We start from the raw sequence: 17,758 nt of genomic DNA on the forward strand, positions 1-17,758 counted from the left end.
GCCCCTGCTTGTCCGCAGTGGGACACAAGGTTATTCCGAGCACAGCTCCCTGCTGCTTCCAACTTTCTTTAAAGGGTTCTGGCTGCAAAGGAGGGGCAGGAGGCAGAGCACGCTCGCAGCACAAGCAGGGAGATCTCCAAGATAAATGGGCCCAGGTGTCCTTTATTCATTTGGCTTTCCCTGTAAGCCATTACTAATAATGCAGCCATTTGTTATGGGTACGAAAGGAACATTAAATTCTTCTCCCACCCAACTGCAATGCGAGTCAGTCACAGCCTCTTTGCCTGATGCATTGCCCTCGAACAATATTACTCGTAAAAAATATATAGCTAGGTCTCCCAGAAAACGACATCCTGCCTCAAAAGGGAAGCGTGGCTGTGACTCAAGATGAATGGCCACGGGAACAGTAACTCAGGTGAGGGGAAATGTGTGTGCAGGGGCCTTTTTGATCTTTCTTAACAAGGTAGCGTTCTTCGAGCTTTACTGGTCTAGCAACCCCGTCTATTAGCAGAGAGGTAAAACTTAAGACGTACCTGAAGAGGTCTTTAAAAGATTTCCAAATGGTGCTTGTGTTTGATTAAAATGAATGAGGAGAGGAAGTGTGTATCGACAGATGGTTAAAAATAGAGTGAATTTGTGTGTGTCTATCAGAGAAGTGAGTGCTTGTGAGGGCCTGAAGAAGTGTGATCTCCTTCCTCCACCTACAGCCCAGACATGACGGAGGCAGCTGGAATGCAAGTTCCCATCCCACTATGCCTTAACTCAGTCCTTGAGAGACCACCTGTAAGGCCTGGAGCTCATTCTCTGTGGCCCAATATTTCACTGAGGCTGTATCTGCCACCAGTGCTGGGGCCGTTTCTGAGCTGGGCACGGTTGCAGCAGGAACCCAGCTGACGAGGGATCCATAGCCCTTGAACAGACATGCCCACTGCACAGCTGCTAAGCCGCACTTTGTTATCCCGCCAAGGGCACAGGCCTGTGAGTTGGGATTCCTGGATTTTGTGCCCAGCTCGGCCCCTACTTCACCATGCGGCCGTGGGCCTGTTGCTTCCCCTGTCTGTAATAGGAGCACCTTACCGGTTGAGGGCCACGACCGTAGCTCCCAGCTGATCCTGCACGAGCACAGAAACGTACACGAGAAAGCTGTTTGCACTGAAGCCTGGTGGGAGGAAGGCGCTGTGCTCAGAGCGGCTGCCTTTGTACATGCCGAACTCCTCACATTGCCCCGCTTTGCAGCGAGTGGCCAGGAGGATGTACACCAAGGGGGCCTCTTCGTCCTCCGTGTCTCTCCAGCCTGCAAGCCAAGCACACCGGGCAGTGTCAATGGGATCCGAGTGCACCCGCCAGGCCTGTAGCTGCAGCCATTGTCTTGACCACTAGGGATCAGGCTTTTAAATCCATCATTAACAGCGGCCCGTGCCCTCTCTTCTCCCCTCTGTTACTCTTGTCCCTTGATTTGCATAATACTGTGCAGAGTTACATTGCTGACTCCCCCTGCCTCTGTACCCTCATCACTAGGGCCCTACCAAATTCATGGCCATGAATGCATCACGGACTGTGAAATCTGGTCCTTTGTGTGTTTTTACCCTATACTATACAGATTTCACCGGGGAGACCAGCATTTCTCAAATTGGGGGTCCTGACCCAAAAGGGAGTTGCAGGGGGGTCACAAGGTTATTTTAGGGGGGACATGGTCGTGCCCCCCTTACTTCTGCGCTGCCTTCAGAGCTGGGTGGCCGAAGAGCAGAGGCTGTTGGCCGGGCGGTTATTGTAGGGGGGGTTGCAGTACTGCTACCCTTACGTCTGAGCTGCTGCTGGCAGCGGCACTGCCTTCAGAGCTGGGCAACCAGAGAGCAGCGGCCGCTGGCCGGGAACCCAGCTCTGAAGGAAATACCCTGCAAGCAGCAGTGCAGAAGTAAGGGTGGCAATACTATACCAGGCCCTCCTTACGTCTCCGCTGCTGCTGCTGGTGGTGGCTCTGTCTTCAGAGCTGGGCTCCCAACCAGCAGCTGCTGCTCTCTGGCTGCCCAGCTCTGAAGGAAGCCCCCTCGCCAGCAGCAGCTCAGAAGTAAGGGTTGGGGTCCCAACCCCCCCTACAATAACCTTGCGACCCCCCCCCCCCAACTCTTTTTTGGGTCAGGACCCCTACAATTACAACACCGTGAAATTTCAGATTTAAATAGCGGAAATCGTGACATTTCAATTTTAAAAATCCCATGACTCTGAAATGGACCAAAATGGATCATGAATTTGGTAGAGCCCTCCTCATCACCCCCTCCACCGCGAGTGTCCCTGCTGCCCTGACAGGGTGGGACAGGCTGAACTAAAGCCTCCAGAGAACTGATAGAGGGATCTGAGACACAAAGCTCTGAGCTGGATTTCTCTCAAGTTTAGGGGTTTTCTGTTGTGGGTTTTGGGCCCCAGAACATTTGGTCATAGAGTTTAAGGTCAGAAGGGACCATCTCGTCTGATTTCCTGTATATCACAGGACATCAACTCACGCTCTAAACCCAACCACTGAAATGAGACCAAAGTATCACAGCCCACAGGAGCCTAGTCTAGTATGTGCCATGGGCAGAGGATAGGCAAGACCAAGGTTCACCAAGGCCCCTGCAACGGCAGGGATGATATACCCAGATCATCCTGGCAAGCGACCCGCGCCCACACGCTGCAGAGAGAGACAAAAACTCCTCAAGGTCCCTGCCAGTCTGACCTGGGGGAAAAGTCTTTCCTGGCCACACCTGGAAATCAGTTAGACCCTGAGCATGTGAGCAAGAACCAGCCAACCAAGCCCCTGAGAGAGAGGCTGCTCGGTGCCACCTCAGAGTTATGGCCAGGCCAGCCCACCCCACGGCCCAGCTTCGGCTGTGGCCAGCCTGGATGCTTCAGAGGAAGGAGATTAACAAAAAATCCCCAGATACCTTGGGGGTCAAATATCCTTTCCTGTCCCCCTAGAGGTGGCCAGTTGAAACCCTGAAGCATGAGCTTTTAACAATTCAGGAGACCCTAGAGAAATCAACACGCCACCATGGGAATAGCCACGCACTCCCCATAACTCAATAGCAAAACAAGGACGATTCTGTTGTACTGCAGAGGCTGAATACAGCACATAGCCAAGGTCCCTGACTAGATATAATGTCCTAAACAAAAGCCCTGTCAAAGCTGCTGTTAGCTTGAGACCTCAGTGCAAGCCTGTTATAGTCCACCAGCCTTAGGAATGAATGGGTTATTAGACTGGATATAGCCCACTGATCTGTATTTTGTATCCAGCACTTTGTCCCTGCTTAACATATATTACTACTAATAGCCACAAACCCCATAATGCCAAAGGTACAAAGTTTTCATAATTAGCGCTGGCAGATCAAAATATACCAGACATTAAAATCGCATCGTTCGGATTACCCTCTTGCTTTTCCACCTGATTGAAGCTGCAATGTGATCACCATCACAAGAATGACTAGCGCTAGAAACCAATTTGCCCTACCATCGGAAACATGGAATCCCAGCATTCATGTACAATAGAGCATGAATCTCTAATACTAATCACTTGGGGGAGAAGCGGGGGAGTTTCAGAGACACTTACTTGCAGGCCCACAGCAATATGTTACAGGGACCAGTCAGCTTTTGCATCATTGGGCTACATATTTTTGTCTCTGTGACTGTGTCAGAAATAACTTGCAGGAAAGGAAACTGTATTTGGGTGGGGAAAGCAGAATGAAATCATTCAGGCCACATTTTCAGAGTGGCCTCTAAGTGGTGTCCAGTTTCTGAGTTGTGTGAATGTGGGGATGTAAGTTTGGGCACTCACTTTTTTCCCCACACCCAAAACCCAGGTTTATACACACAATCCACTCGCACCAACTAGCTTGACAGGCATTCGGATACTTGATTTAGATGTGAAAAATGTGTGCATAAATGAATTTTAGAATGTGCATGCTTGGGGTACCAAAATTGAGTGGGGCCTGCAGTCTGGTACTTGCAAACCTAAGGGTCTGCTTATGAAAAATCTGACCTACCTACAGGTACCCTTAGGAATAGAAGTGGAGCTGAGAGTAAAGAGCGAGAACTCTGTGGGACCAAGGAATACATGCATCTGGATAACTCACTTGGTGTGAGAAACACACTCACCGATGAACAGTAGAGATGCCAGGCTAATCTCTGGCACTGTCACGACCACACACTCACCTGCACATTCAAAGTGAACTTTTGCCATCAGCGCCCTGATTTCTCCGGTCGGAGAGAGCTGACACAATCCTCCAATCGGGGGCCGGTTCGGGAGCAGGTCAATGGAGGCGTAACCTTCCTCCCCCGTTGTGAGGTCAGTGATGTGAAGGGTAAAGGTGTATCCTTCCCCATCCTTTAAGGCCCCTGGCCGTAAGACCAGGTTCATTCCGGTGTTCCCAGTGGAGGTAGTGGTTTTGTCCAAGATGAGAGACTTGTTTTTAAAGCTATGTGCTGCCCATCTCTACAGAGATGAAGGGAGAAAGACGGGAGAAATTCTGGTTTAATCTGAAGTAATGTCCCTAAAATGTTTTTGGACTGAGTCTATAGGGGAAAGAATAGAATCTAGAGGTAAAGGCTGCCAACTTTGCAGTTGATAATTCAGCTTTGTTCTCATGTGCTGAAGCAACAAGAACTGGAAAGCTTCCAAACTGTCTGGTGGGAATATTTCCACTGTGAGATCCACTTTCGTCTCTGGGATTACATCATCCACTGACAAAATATTTCATAATCCACAACACAAAACACAGGAAATCAAATTAAACAGTGGTGGAATCTCCTGGGGATAACATTGCTTTTACAGGCTACAATTGCTTTTTGAAGGTGTCCTGCATTGTTCCTGTCAATCGTACAAACGTACAACTGTGACAACGAGACACACCGAGACAGGCGGCCGGAAAACACCGTGCAGGAAACCGCTCAGCTCACTGGGGATATAGAGCAGCGTTTCCAGTGGGACTTTCACTTACAAAGCCTGTTTCATCCAACACCATATAGCCCAGTACGCGGCTGGGAGGGGAATGTGGCTGGAGGTGAAGAAAACAGACTGAGCGATCTATGTTTCAACCCCCTGAGCCAGAATAACTCAGGCCACCGAGCAGAGAGGCGAAAACACTTTAAAATCTCGATCAAAAGGAACATGAAATGAGCTCCTGGTACGTGAGCCCAGGTTGGCAGTGCCGTGGCAGGGGCATCATGGGTTGAATGGCCCTTGGGTAGCGGTGAGCCACTCTGATGGAGGGAGGCCACATTTCCCGCAACTCCTGGGGCAGTTACTGAGAAGATCTCTCCACAGGGACACAATTCGCACAGCCCATATGGGCATGGCTAGGGGAAGGCTCACTTGGTGGAGTTGCTGCTGACAGAACCTGAGCGGCTTCGTTTGAACGGCAGCTACAGCAAGCCTACAGTGGCAAGGCCTGGCATGACATGGGGGGGGGCTCTGTGATGGGGTCAGAGCCCCTCCCCCAGGTTCACTACAAACAGACCCTGCTCTAAGAGGTCAGGCTTCTTGCAGATTCACAGGGGACTGCACTGGATGAAGGGGACACGCTGAGCAAGGCCTCAGAACCCTGCTGCTCTGTTTCTCTTTGGGCGTTCACATCGATCGTGTTATTTTTCACTTAATTCTACCCCTCCCGCCCCCTAACACGAAAGGGATCAATTTTGCCTCCAACAGCAACGGCTTCCCCATCACCACTTTACCCCAAGCTTGGAGTCGTTCTGGCAGTTCCTGCAGGTGCCCTCCAGGTAGACATAGGAGCTCTTGCTGACTTCGTAGACAGACTGGGCCTTGCAGGAAACACATTCTAGGGACACAATGGGGACCCTTCCCTTCTTGATCAACACCTACGAGGAGGGAAGAACGGTAAGAGAACAACTCAGGAGACGTCCATTCCATGCCTGATGCAACCAGGACACACACAAAAACATAAGGGGATATTGCTATCAACTTCTGACTAGTTTGCAAATGTCCTTGTGCCCAGTTCTCTGCACGGGAGCTCACTCCATTTCAGCAAGACGCGTATTTAGGGTGAAATTCACCCCACTGCAGAGGGACCAGCACGGGGCCTGTGCACTGCGCAAGTTCACTTAAGGATTCCCAAAGGGCTTTAGTGGGACAAGCCATGAATAAGCCACATAGGGATTTCACTTTCAGGGCCTAGATACGACGCTGCTGGGATCTCTAGAACTTCCCTACATTGATCCAGGCTAGACTAGGTGATTTTGTTTTTCCGTATTTTTTTTTAATGGGTTGCTTTAAAAGTTTCTGTGTATAGTCCTGGATAGGATGCCAAGATGGCTCTTGTGGTTTTACTAAGTACATCTGTTACTAAACTGAGGTTCTCTGAAAGATGAGGCATCCTTCAAAAAAAAAAATCACTCTTATCCCAGTTAAGACTAACCTGTGCTCTGTAGAGAAGACATCTAACTGGGAGAGGGAAGGTCTAGTTGGATCTGAGATCAAACATCTGGCATGCATCTGGCCCTGGAAACTTCTGCAACGCGCCTTGATTTTCTTTGGGCCAAATCTTTGGCCCTTCCTCTGCAGCGAGCCCTGAGCCAGTGAAACTAGCTGTGAAAAGGGGGAGGCAGGACTGGCCCCCTGCTTGCCACCGAGCCCTGAACAATGGGAGTTGTCTGTCCTCCAATACATACCAAGGCTCTGTGCCTGCCTAGGCCCCTGGGCATTCTTCCCAATGGAAGGGGAATGCAGTGAGGCCTGGTCCTGCAGCAGCATCTTCCTCTCTTGTTCCCGCTGAGATCCTCAGCCTGGGCCTTTGTGCTGGGTCTCAGGATCTGGCCCTGGGCCTGCATGGCTCTGTTCAGTGCATTCTTTATGTCACGACTTTGTATAAACTGTCAGCATTCTAAATACACCTCTACCCCGATATAACGCGACCCGATAGAACACGAATTCGGATCTAACGCGGTAAAGCAGTGCTCCGGGGAGGCGGGGCTGCGCACTCTGGCGGATTAAAGCAAGTTCAATATAACGCGGTTTCACTTATAACACAGTAAGATTTTTTGGCTCCCGAGGACAGCGTTATATCGGGGTAGAGGTGTACATTTTTAAAATGCCCTTGAAAGACATGAGAAATGATAAAGAAGCTAGAACAGCAGCGCCTACTGGCTATCAAATGCATTTTGGTCTGTTGTGCAGGACAGCCAGTTTTTCCACAGGACGGTGTGTTGTCCCGGACTTTCCTCTCAACTTCACCGCCTACAACTGGTTACCTCTAACACGCCTCTCCTACAAAGCGTTGTGCAGGATAAGAACTTCAGGATCCCCGTTCCCTCCGAGCCCCTGGCTAGTGTAGTATTTCTCTGTACTTCTCCTAAACGCCTTTAATCCCCTACCAAGCAGCACTGTGCGGAGTTTGCCTGGGCCCTAGCATAATGAGTATTCTGAATGTAAAGAAAGGCAGTAATAAAGACATTGTTTAACATGGCAGGCTGTTAAAAGCAAAGTGTTCCACCAACTGAAGGGGAAGAGCATTGAAGGTTCCCTCATTCCTCCAGCCTTTGCAAATTTCCTATGACACTGGATTCATTGTTTTGCGCTCATGCATGGAAAGCTGATAGTACGGAATGTCCTTGAAAGACTATCAATTTAAATTTTTTTTCTTTATCCTCCGGCTTTGGTTTAAAAATCCAGGCAGTAAGAGTTTCCACTTTCAGACTAACTACGTCTCTTAATTGCCAAACGCACCATGATGAATGTTTCTGACATAAGCCATAAGTGCTGTCGGACTGCAGATGCGCTCAGTGTTTGGTTTAATCTGACATAAACAACATGCCCTTAAAAAACCTTCTGTTTATTTTTTAAAAAGGAAAAAAGGGTAGGAACGATTGACAGCAAAAGCAAGTACCAGCCCTCCTAAAGCTCGCCCTTCTGGTGCCAATTTGGAAAGGGCACAGGGCTGTTAAGTGGAAGTAGGGCTGGGGCACGACAGTGCTGGGCACATTGCTGGATCAGTTCTTAATCCCGTGGGCTGTAGGATCCTCATATTCTCCTAAGGCAGCTCAACCACTGTAACTTCAGAATCTGATCTGCTGTGAACTGGACCCCTGAATGATCCGGTTATTAACATGGCGCATGCAGACAGAGAGCGAGAGACAGCGTGATCTTAATAAAAGGCCTACGGGAGGAAACCCAACAAAACACTTTACCGTTGTCAGCAGATATGCTGCCCCCTGGAAATTTAAAGTGTGTCCATCACTGAGTATATGGTATATGTCCCCCTGAGGGCCGTGGACCGAGCTTAGGACTCTGGGAGGAATCAAAGGCAAATCTCTCCTTCAACCTCTCTCTGCTTCCTCCCCAATTAATGCAGACAACAGCAAGCTCACAGTCCCTTGTTATGTTTGTTACTGTCCTGCAAAGTGGGGTCAGGAGAGGAGCAGGACTCCGGACCTACCTATGACTGTGGGTATCCCAAAAGCTGGCTAGCTCTGGAGTTTTGCTTGGAAAGGAGAGTGTGAACCCTGCGCGTTGTCCTGTTGCCCAGAAGCAGACAGACACGCACAGTGAGGACAGAGGTACGTACGGTTTGATTCGTAGACTCGGGATTCAGACCCATCTTCCAGACACTGAGGTCAAACGTATATTCCACATCTGCTTCTAGTTTTGCCTTGGAAATGGTGTTGACCCCTTCTGTGGCACTGAAGTGCAGCGAGCACCCTGCAGGCGAGCTCTGCTTGCGAGGAGAAAAGACCATTCAAACCCTTCTTTGCACTGATGCACGTTGCATTTGTCTGTAGCCAATATGTTCAGTTTCCGACACAATCAGTTCTTGCTATAAATTACCCCTTGTTTGTGGCTGGGGAGGTAGGGTGGGGTACCGGTAAGCGCACTGTATTTGCCATCAGGTTAGTAAACAACTCTTGGAACACCCCTATATTTTGGCTGGCCTCCACGTTTTTTAAAAATTAATTCTTGATTAAATACCTTGTAAATATGCTAACAGAAGGCAGAAAAAGAAGAGTGCTTACATTTACGCTAAGTCTGATGCACAAACCTCCATTTAGAAAGTGGAAAAGACCGAAGAAAAGGTCTTTCAATAAACAAGACAGTTCGGGGTCAACAAGACAATATTCATCGAGAGAGTTTGCCATGAGACTCTGAAGGGAGATCCTTTTTTATTGGTGGCCAAGACTGATTCGATGTGTTGACCAGCGAGGAACAATGTCCTGTACCCAACTGTTATTTGTGCTTATCCTTCAAAAGATTCATTTGGCTCCTGCTGAAACGGAAGGTTTTGAAATGACTCTAATGGGAGCAGGATTAGAGAACACACATGTAACTCGAGCCTGCTAGACTGTAAATTGGCCCCTGTCCTTGTAATGCCTTCAGAAGATTAAAGCAGCAGCCACACCAGAACGGTTAACCAGAGGCCAGGTGCAATGGCAGATGCAGGGAATGCTCCTTGGCTCACTGCAAATGCTGAGGGCGGTGCATACGAATAGCATATAGGCATGATAAGCCATCACCGAGACTCCTGCGACTGATCTTGTGCCATCTTTCTGAGCTGGGTACCAGGCCACCCCCACTTCCCTTGTGATCCTACTGAGAGTCAGTTACGAACTCTTCCCTCTATGCCTTCCCAGCCCAGACACAAAAATGGGTTGTGTGCGCGCACAGCGCCTGGCACAATGGAGCCCTGATCCTGGGTTGGGGTCTCTAGGTACTACTGCAAGGCAACTAATTATCACCGTCTTTTTCAGTGCAGATTCTCTTACCTTGGAGCAAGACGTGCAGGACCACCGGTAAAGCAGTGGCGTCTGTTCACCATCGTCCAGGTTAGGGTCATAGGATTTCTCACCATCCAGGATTAAGTCCCGAGTGTTGGACCACACGCGGTAAGATCCCCCGTCGATGATTGGGACCAGCTTACTCGGCGTCATAGTCACATTGGCAAAAATACTCTTGGACAGTGGGGTGTCTCCAAAGGAGACAAAGAAGACGAAGCAATAGTTTCCTACTGCCAGGGCCAGCTTGGGTATGACTAGCTGGGGCCGGCTCACGTCAACGCTCAGCAGGTGGACCCTGTCGGCGTCCTCGAAGTGCAGGCAGCTGGGTGCTCTGTAAATCTCCCACAGATACTCGGTCTGGTACTTGACGCAGCCCCGGAGGTCGATCTGCGCCTCCAGGTAGTTCCTCTGGGATCGTTTCATGACTACCTGCGGTGGCAGGGCTAGTTCCACCTCCGGCTCCTCGCACTCCAGGACTCGGACGGTGACTGTGAGATGGGCTGTCATGAAGCTGACATGGTTGGTGGCGTTCACCTCCACCTGGTAATCTCCGGCCTTCAGGTAGGAGTAGTTCGCAGCTGCCACCTCTGTGGTTTGAGCTGGGGAACCATCGCCAAAGTTCCACCAGAAAACAACTTGCCACGCGCTGGGCTGCACGGAAGCTTCAAACAACACCGTCCTGTTCACAAAGGACAATGCCGGCTTAAGGGAGATTTGAACGATTGGGTCTTGGACTTGGATCACTCTGGTGATGTTCAAACTCCCCAGGTCATTGAAAGCACTGAGATGAATTTCTAGCAGCCCTGGAGCCGCTGGAGCGTAGGAGACACTTCTGCCCGCCAAGCTGACCAGGGCACGGCCGTGCTCTTTCTGCAAGGAGAACTGCCAGGAGTACGACACCCGTGAGCCACTCCCAACCTGGGCGGTGAAGGTCTTTTTTGTTCCCGTTGGGATGCCCAGCTCGCAGCAGTTCACAAGCCGTAGGTCATGGATGGCTTCCAGTACTGAGATAAGCACCTGTGCGCGTTCCCGGCTGACTTGGTTCTGCACCATCACCATCACGAGGTAGTCACCGCTCTCGGTGAACTCATGGGTGAACCTAGAACCATTGAGCACCACGGAGTAGCCCCCACTTATGTTCACCGAATAGCTCACGGAGGAACCCGAAGACATGCTGATCACAAAAGCGATTTGTTCCCCAGGCTCCACCACCTTCTTGCTCACAAAAAGCTCCAGCCCGTCAATCTTGTCCTGCACTGTGATATTCTTGCTGGCCACAGCCCAGCTGATGTCATTGGACACATTCAGACGGAGAGAGAAAAAGCCCGCCTTAGGGAACATCACCGCCACAGTCTGTCCAGTCTGCAAGCCTTTTGGCAGCTCCCACAGCCATGTCACATTGGTCCCCTTTTCGAGTTCACCACTGAAGGTCACCATGGAGCCCGAGGGGACGTAGCTGCAGTCCAGCTCTGCAGTCCCAATCCTCAACCCCACCACGGGTTCCTGTACAAAGATGTAAACCGATGCATTAGTGGAACCAATCTTGTTTTCAGCGGTGACAGTGACTGCTGTAGCCCCAGGTCTTTGGAAAGAATGTATGATGAAGGGTTCAATGGTAACAGGAGAGAAATCCTCTTCCAGGTGCCAAATATATATTAGGCAAGTGCCACTGGTTACGCTGGTGCTTATGTTAACAGAGGCGTTTATGGCAGCCGGATTGGGGAAGGCAGAAGGTTTTAAAAGGCCGATACTTTCAATGAACTCCACTGTCCTGTTAACAGCTGTGCTTCCCAGCATGTTAGTGGCTCTCAGATAGATAGTGTAGTTCCCAGCCTCCAGGATGCTCAAGGAGAAGATCTTCCCACTGAACGTCTGCACGGGGGTGCTGTCCTTCCAGGCCGTCCAGCTGTAAGAGATGTTTGTCCCATCTCTCACCACCGCTTGCAGATGAAGCGTTTTGTTGGTTGGGAAATAGGCATCTTCCACGAGGTCGCTGCTGGCGATCTGCAGTCCTTCGATCTGCTGCAAGACGTAGACGAAGATGCTGTCCTGCAGTGAGCTGATCTCGTTCTCCGCCGTCACAATGACATTAAAAGTCCCCACGGACCGGAATGTGTAGGAAATGGTGTAGGAGCCTTGGATGGGTGTGCACCTATCGCACAGGATCCAGGAATATCGGCTAGCATTGCCGGCTAGGAGAGTGGCTACGAAGCTCACTGACCCATTCAGTGGCACCACAGTCCTGCTGGCATTGATGGTAAGCCCCTGGAGTCGCCTCTTCACAGTGAGGTTGAGCTTGGTCTCACTGTTGCTTACATCGTTACAGCCAGTCAAGCTGATAGTGTAGTTGCCGGTGTTGTTGTAAGAGTGGGTGATGATCGGTCCAAGCTGGTTACTGCCATCCCCCAAGTCCCAGCGGTAGCTCACTTTGGTCCCATTCCCACTGGCGGAGAACAGATAGATCTCGTTGAGCTCCAAAACCCTTGTCCCGTTGTATTCAATCTTCGCTACCCCAACTGGTTCTTGGACTTCCACAAAAGCCGTGTCATTGTTGAACGAGACATTGTTGGAGACAGTCACTGTGACCAGGTAGACCCCTGTGCTCTTGTAAGTGTAACTCACTTCAGTCCCACCGGACCTAGCGGAATCATTGGTCCCAAAGTCCCAGAGGTACCTGTATTGGTACAGAGGCATGGCGCTGACCTGGAAATTGCTCTCTTTGCCAAGGCTCGCAAACTGCTTGGGGGGTAGGAGCGTGACATTGACAATTTCCGGCTCCACACAGACGATGGTGAAGTAGTGCGCCTTGTTCACACTGCTTGAGAGAATCAGGGAGAGAGAGAAGATTCCGCTGTGGGTGAAGTTGTGCATTACCACAGGGTCCCCAGAAATAGTGACGTTGGACGAGCCATCTCCAAAGGTCCAGTCAAAAATGTAGTTCTCGGAGTTCCCAGAGACATACGCGGTGAACTGTACGTTGGGGTGTTCCAGGATGCAAGAGGAAGGCTCTATTTTGAGGACCTCCAGGACGAATACTCGGACAGGCACAGTCTGCGAAACAGAGTTCACGGGATTCACAGCTGTCACGTTAATAGTGCAGCAGTTGACATCCTTTTCATACCTATGGTCTACCTCTGGCAGCGTGCTCATCAGTATGGTCCCGTCCCCCATGTCAAATATCCAGGTGATGTTGTCCCCTGTCTCCACTGAAGCATTTATTGATATTGAGATGCCTTGCTCTGCCACCTCGTCGGATGAAACTCTCAGCCCAGTGATCTCTTCAAAGACACGATAACGCTGGTGTGTCTCCACGCTGCTAATCGTGTTGTTGGCTGTCAGGCTGACGTTGTATACCCCCCTGGTCTGATAGCTGTGGGTCACTCTAGGTTGACTCTCCAACAGCAGCGAGGAGCCATCCCCAAAGTCCCAGGTGTACCAGACTCCATAGGGGGATGGCAGCGGACAGGCTCTGAAGGTGACAGGCCGGCCTACGACCAGGACATCTGCATCTGCTTCTACAGTCAAGTCAGTCAAGTAAGTGTGGACGTGAACCGGGATCTGGTGGGTGAGGTTCTCAAAACTGTTTGACACTAGAACAACCAGGGTGTATTCTCCTGCAGATGAAGAGAGCAGAACATGGGCAGTCATGTTGGAGGGGTCCATGCAACCACCACAGGCCTTAACGGCCTCATGGGAAAGGTTAAAAACATTCCAGGTAGACACTGCTCTGCTTCTGCACCACACATGTGCTGTATTTCTCTTCTTTCTCTCATTACCACTAAGGGTGCATTAAAATAGGACATGCATGTGTGGCCAGCCTACCTATATAGGAGGCCAGCCTGACAGTTCTGAAGACTGATTCTTTTTCCGTTCATCCATATAATAGTGGACGAACAGAGAGTAGCCATGCATGCTGCTTCTACCTGTGCCCTGCAACTGTGCCTCATCTCTGACCCGAACCCTGGATGTGAGGGAAGTTCAGTCTCCATGGGCCATTCTGCTATCGGCCTATCTCCTGAGTTCCTAACTGTCAGGGTGGTTAAACACTGGAACAAATTGCCTAGGGAGGTTGTGGAATCTCCGTCTCTGGAGATATTTAAGAGTAGGTTAGATAAATGTCTATCAGGGATGGTCTAGACAGTATTTGGTCCTGCCATGCGGGCAGGGGACTGGACTCGATGACCTCTCGAGGTCCCTTCCAGTCCTAGAATCTATGAATCTATGAATCTATGAGACTGCCAAGAAGGAAATCTGCCTGTGCCAATGAGCGTAGTTTCTATGATGTGAACACACATCCAGTGAGATTATCGGATGGTGACACTTTCTGGTCACTTCCAGTCTGGGCTAGATTTGAACCAGCAATCCAGAGGAGGATTTAAACTGGTGTTGTGAACAGGTTCTCACAGTCAGAGATGATGTCTGATCATCCAGTCCTGCCTCCTGTGTTCATCAGCACCTTTCTTGATGCTAATTTTCTGCCAGGGCTTCGTCTGTTGTTTATTACAACCAATGACCAGCAGCACCAACAGTGGAGGGCGTTTAACCAAGAAAGAAACTAACGATACATGCAGGCCTCTGAATCATTCTCTAGTGTGGAGGTGCTAGGACTTTCTGAAGCTCTTGACCCCTGTAGCCCCCAGTGCAATAAAACTGCATAAGCCTCTTTCTCCCAGGCTATGCAAACAGAGCTTACCTGGTACTTGATAGGCGTACGAAACGTTGTGCTCGATCACAACCTGATGGACGCTGGGATCAGGAATGAGGAAAGACTCGTTATATGGAGGTTTAAACTGGTAAATTTCATGACCACCATCTCCAAAATCCCATCTGGGGAGAGGAAAGCAGACATGCAGATCATGAGCTGGTCGTTACATAGTGGAATCCCGTAAGCACCCCCAGTGTTATTCCCAGTGTTCTGCTACAGTCACAACACTGTGGTTACCCGGGGAGCTACCGCAGCGGGTTCTGCTGAGTATCACAACGTGAGTTATTCTAATCCCATCGCGGTGCCATGGTGACAGGAGTATGGTGGCAGTTAGAGAAAGGGAAGGAGGAACTTCTAACTAACCAAATAGCAAGTGTTGCGGAAGAAAGGCATTATGGGACTGACCTCCAAAAACACTGAACACCCACTACCCCGGCTAAAACCAATGGGAACGCTGGGAGGCTAAGCCCCTCTCAAAATCAGTCTCTGTAAATACCAGATTTTGTTGTTATGGTACCACTGTGTTTAGATTTCTTCACCAGGACTCCTCGGTCCTGCTCCAATTAAGCATCCCTCGGCTCCTGTTCCAAAAACCCGGCATTACAAATACCAGCACGCCCTTCCCTGGTGCCAAAACATATCCCATAGGAGAGCAGAGACACTGCACAGGGAGTTCTGTGATGATTCTGTTCTGAGCAGGTGAGGAACAAAGACAGAGCCAAAGGATCACCTAGCAAAGGCCTCACCCAGTCAAGCTCTGGGGGACATCAATAGGAATTTGCCTTGAATGAGCACTGAGGAAAGAATAAGCCAGAGCCTGTGAATTAGGCCGAATACCCATTTGAAATCAATGGGCCCTCGGGTGAGAAATCAGCCATGGCAAAGCCCCTGAGCTGTGCACGGTGAGACCCTAAGTTTGGGCAACGTGCAAAGGACTCACAAGAAAGCAGCGTCCACAGCCGAGTCGATCTGTACTCTGGCGGTTAGCTCCATGGTCCTGTTCTGAGGGAGGACCAGTGGGATCTCAGACACGGTCAGGTCCTTCATCCTATTCATCTTCTCCACTGTGACGTTGTAATCAACTGTGACATTGCTGACGTGATTGGACGCGGTGAGCTGTTAGGGACAGGCAGGACAAACGGAATGGCTCTGAGGTTACCTCACCACGCTCCTGGGAGTACAGCACCAAGGAGGGATCTGGTTTCACAGTGCTAAAGGGACACTGGGATGGGGCGTCTCCCCAAACGGGCCTTGAGCGAGCGGAATTAGGCCAGGCGGGTCCAATCAGCCAATTAAGCGGCAAACAGGGGAGAGATTTAGGCGAGAGGCCACTAATTGGAAGCAAACTTATCTGTGAGGGAACAGGCGGGGCTTACATTAAAGCCAAGGGACTGGCAACAGAAGGAAGGCTCCAGGGGGAAGGAAGGTGTGGTTGGGACTATAAAGGGAGAAGGGAATTTGGGAGGGAGAGCCAGAAAGGTAGGGAAGACTCAGGGGAAAAGCAGCAAGGTGTGGGATAGGGCAGACCTTGGCTGCTGAGGAGAAGGCCCCAGAGCAGAGGGCGGGCCCGGGTTCCCCGGCCAGCCCCTGAGGGAGTGGCACCATGGGGCAGTGAGTGGGCAGACTGCCTGACATGGCTAGTGTGGACAGAGACTTAGTAATACTTTGATACCCCAGAAAGGGGAAACACGTATAGTGACCTGGTCGGAAAGCCAAGTCACAAAGAACAAGCACCCAGTCGCAGAGACCGAGTGGCAGAAGGGGATCTCGGACCCGGAAAGAGCTAATCCCCAGAGCAGCCAGGAGGAGGCACCCCTGGTGGTGAGTGCCCCCGTGACAGACTCCAATAAACCAGAGAGAGTCCAGGGGAAAACACTGAAAGGGACTGGGGAGAGGGAAAGGACAGGGCCTGAGCAGCTCAGGGGAGAGCTGGCAAGTAAGTGTGACTGTGGTAGGGGGAGTAACGAAAGGAAAGAGAGGGAGTCAGGGTAATAGGCAGTCGGAAGAGGCCCATTCAAACTGGAAAGCATCCATGACCACAAAGTCACATGCCCAGTGGAATAATCTTCCCCGTGAAGCTGTCATGGCTCCACTGCTAGGTCTGTTCAAGGGGGAACTGGATTCTGGAATCAGGGAGAGGAATTTCTGCCCTGGTGCCTTGGAACTCAACAAGTGCACACGACCCAGGAGACTCTTCCAGCCCTGAACTTACCGATCGTTCATTCGCTGGCTCTGTCTGAGCCTTGTCGCTAGCAAGTTGCTGTGCACAGGCATTCAGAGCCACTGATGGAGCAGCAGCAGCTTCCGGTGAGTAGCTCCAGACATAACAGAGGGCGCAGGACGCTAGCGTGCCAAGTGCAGCTTCAGCACTTCTCATGAGACAAGGCAGGGATGGAGGAGAGGAGAGGGCCGGGGGCAAAGCTGGAGGGGAGCTGAGAAGAAAGATCGGAACGGTCAGAAAAGGGGACCAAGATGAACTGTGAAAACTGGGAGAAAGGAGCAAAGCAACATGGGAGGAGAATGGACAGGAGCGGAGGAAGGAAATGGGCAGAGGAGAGACCCGGAGATAATAGGGACAAAGGAAAAGAAAAGGAGAAGGGGGGTGGGGAACAAAGAACAGCGGAGGGGAAAAGAAGAACAAAGGCGAGGAAAGAAGGAGAGGGGAAGGGAGGAGAGGAGAGAGCAGTGGAGTGGAGGACACAAGAGGAAGCTCTCACCCGAGCAAAACTAAAGACTAAGCAGTTTTGCAAGCGCAGCGAAAACCTCTTCAGGAAGCTGCAATGCACAGCCTGCGTTACCAACTGGCTTGCGAATGGAGCAGGGCGTTGGCAGAATTCATCAAACCGCTGCTTTCCCTTTTCAGCTGGTGGAACCCCAATGGAAAAGCAGACCTGAAACGGTGCCACGGGAGAGGCCTTGGCTTACCGAGAGCTTGTACACAGCTGGGCTTTGGTAGATAACGTTGAAGACGACGTTGTAAAAAGTGAAAGATGGCTTATCGTCTACCGTCCATCTGAAAGTCACATCCGACCCGGCCTCCATCACAGGGATGTAGCTCTGAAAGGTACGAGGACACTTCATACTAGACCAAGGGGTTCTCAACCTTTTTCTTTCTGAGCCCCGCCCCCCCACAACCCCAACATGCTCTAAAAACTCCACGGGCCCCCTGTGGCTCAGCAACTGTTTTTCTGCATATCCAGGAGATTAAAAGCCAGAGCTGGTGTTAGGGGGTAGCAAGCAGGACAATTGCCCTGGGCCCCAACCCACAGAGGGCCTCACGAAGCTAAGTTGCTCAGA

At 50.8% G+C, this 17,758-nt stretch overlaps 1 protein-coding gene across 5 annotated transcripts in view; it reads right to left on the reverse strand.

Annotated features, from left to right (window-relative positions):
• PKD1 (polycystin 1, transient receptor potential channel interacting) overlaps positions 1–17,758 on the reverse strand; it is a 136,648-nt gene that overhangs the window by 40,201 nt on the left and 78,689 nt on the right. For 4 of the 5 annotated variants that reach the window (XM_065560259.1, XM_008164784.4, XM_065560258.1 and 1 more), the window contains 8 exons: positions 17,387–17,518; positions 15,402–15,577; positions 14,450–14,583; positions 9,745–13,370; positions 8,553–8,699; positions 5,707–5,850; positions 4,186–4,465; positions 1,078–1,294 (listed from right to left, as the gene is read on the reverse strand). In XM_065560259.1, the coding sequence (XP_065416331.1) occupies positions 1,078–1,294; positions 4,186–4,465; positions 5,707–5,850; positions 8,553–8,699; positions 9,745–13,370; positions 14,450–14,583; positions 15,402–15,577; positions 17,387–17,518 (4,856 nt within the window). Of the gene's footprint in view, positions 1–1,077; positions 1,295–4,185; positions 4,466–5,706; positions 5,851–8,552; positions 8,700–9,744; positions 13,371–14,449; positions 14,584–15,401; positions 15,578–16,673; positions 16,894–17,386; positions 17,519–17,758 lie in introns of those variants that run through there. The other variant, XM_065560260.1, reaches the window with a different exon arrangement.

The sequence above is a fragment of the Chrysemys picta genome, chromosome 10, assembly GCF_011386835.1.
Source record: "Chrysemys picta bellii isolate R12L10 chromosome 10, ASM1138683v2, whole genome shotgun sequence".
NCBI classification, from domain to species: domain Eukaryota; kingdom Metazoa; phylum Chordata; order Testudines; family Emydidae; genus Chrysemys; species Chrysemys picta.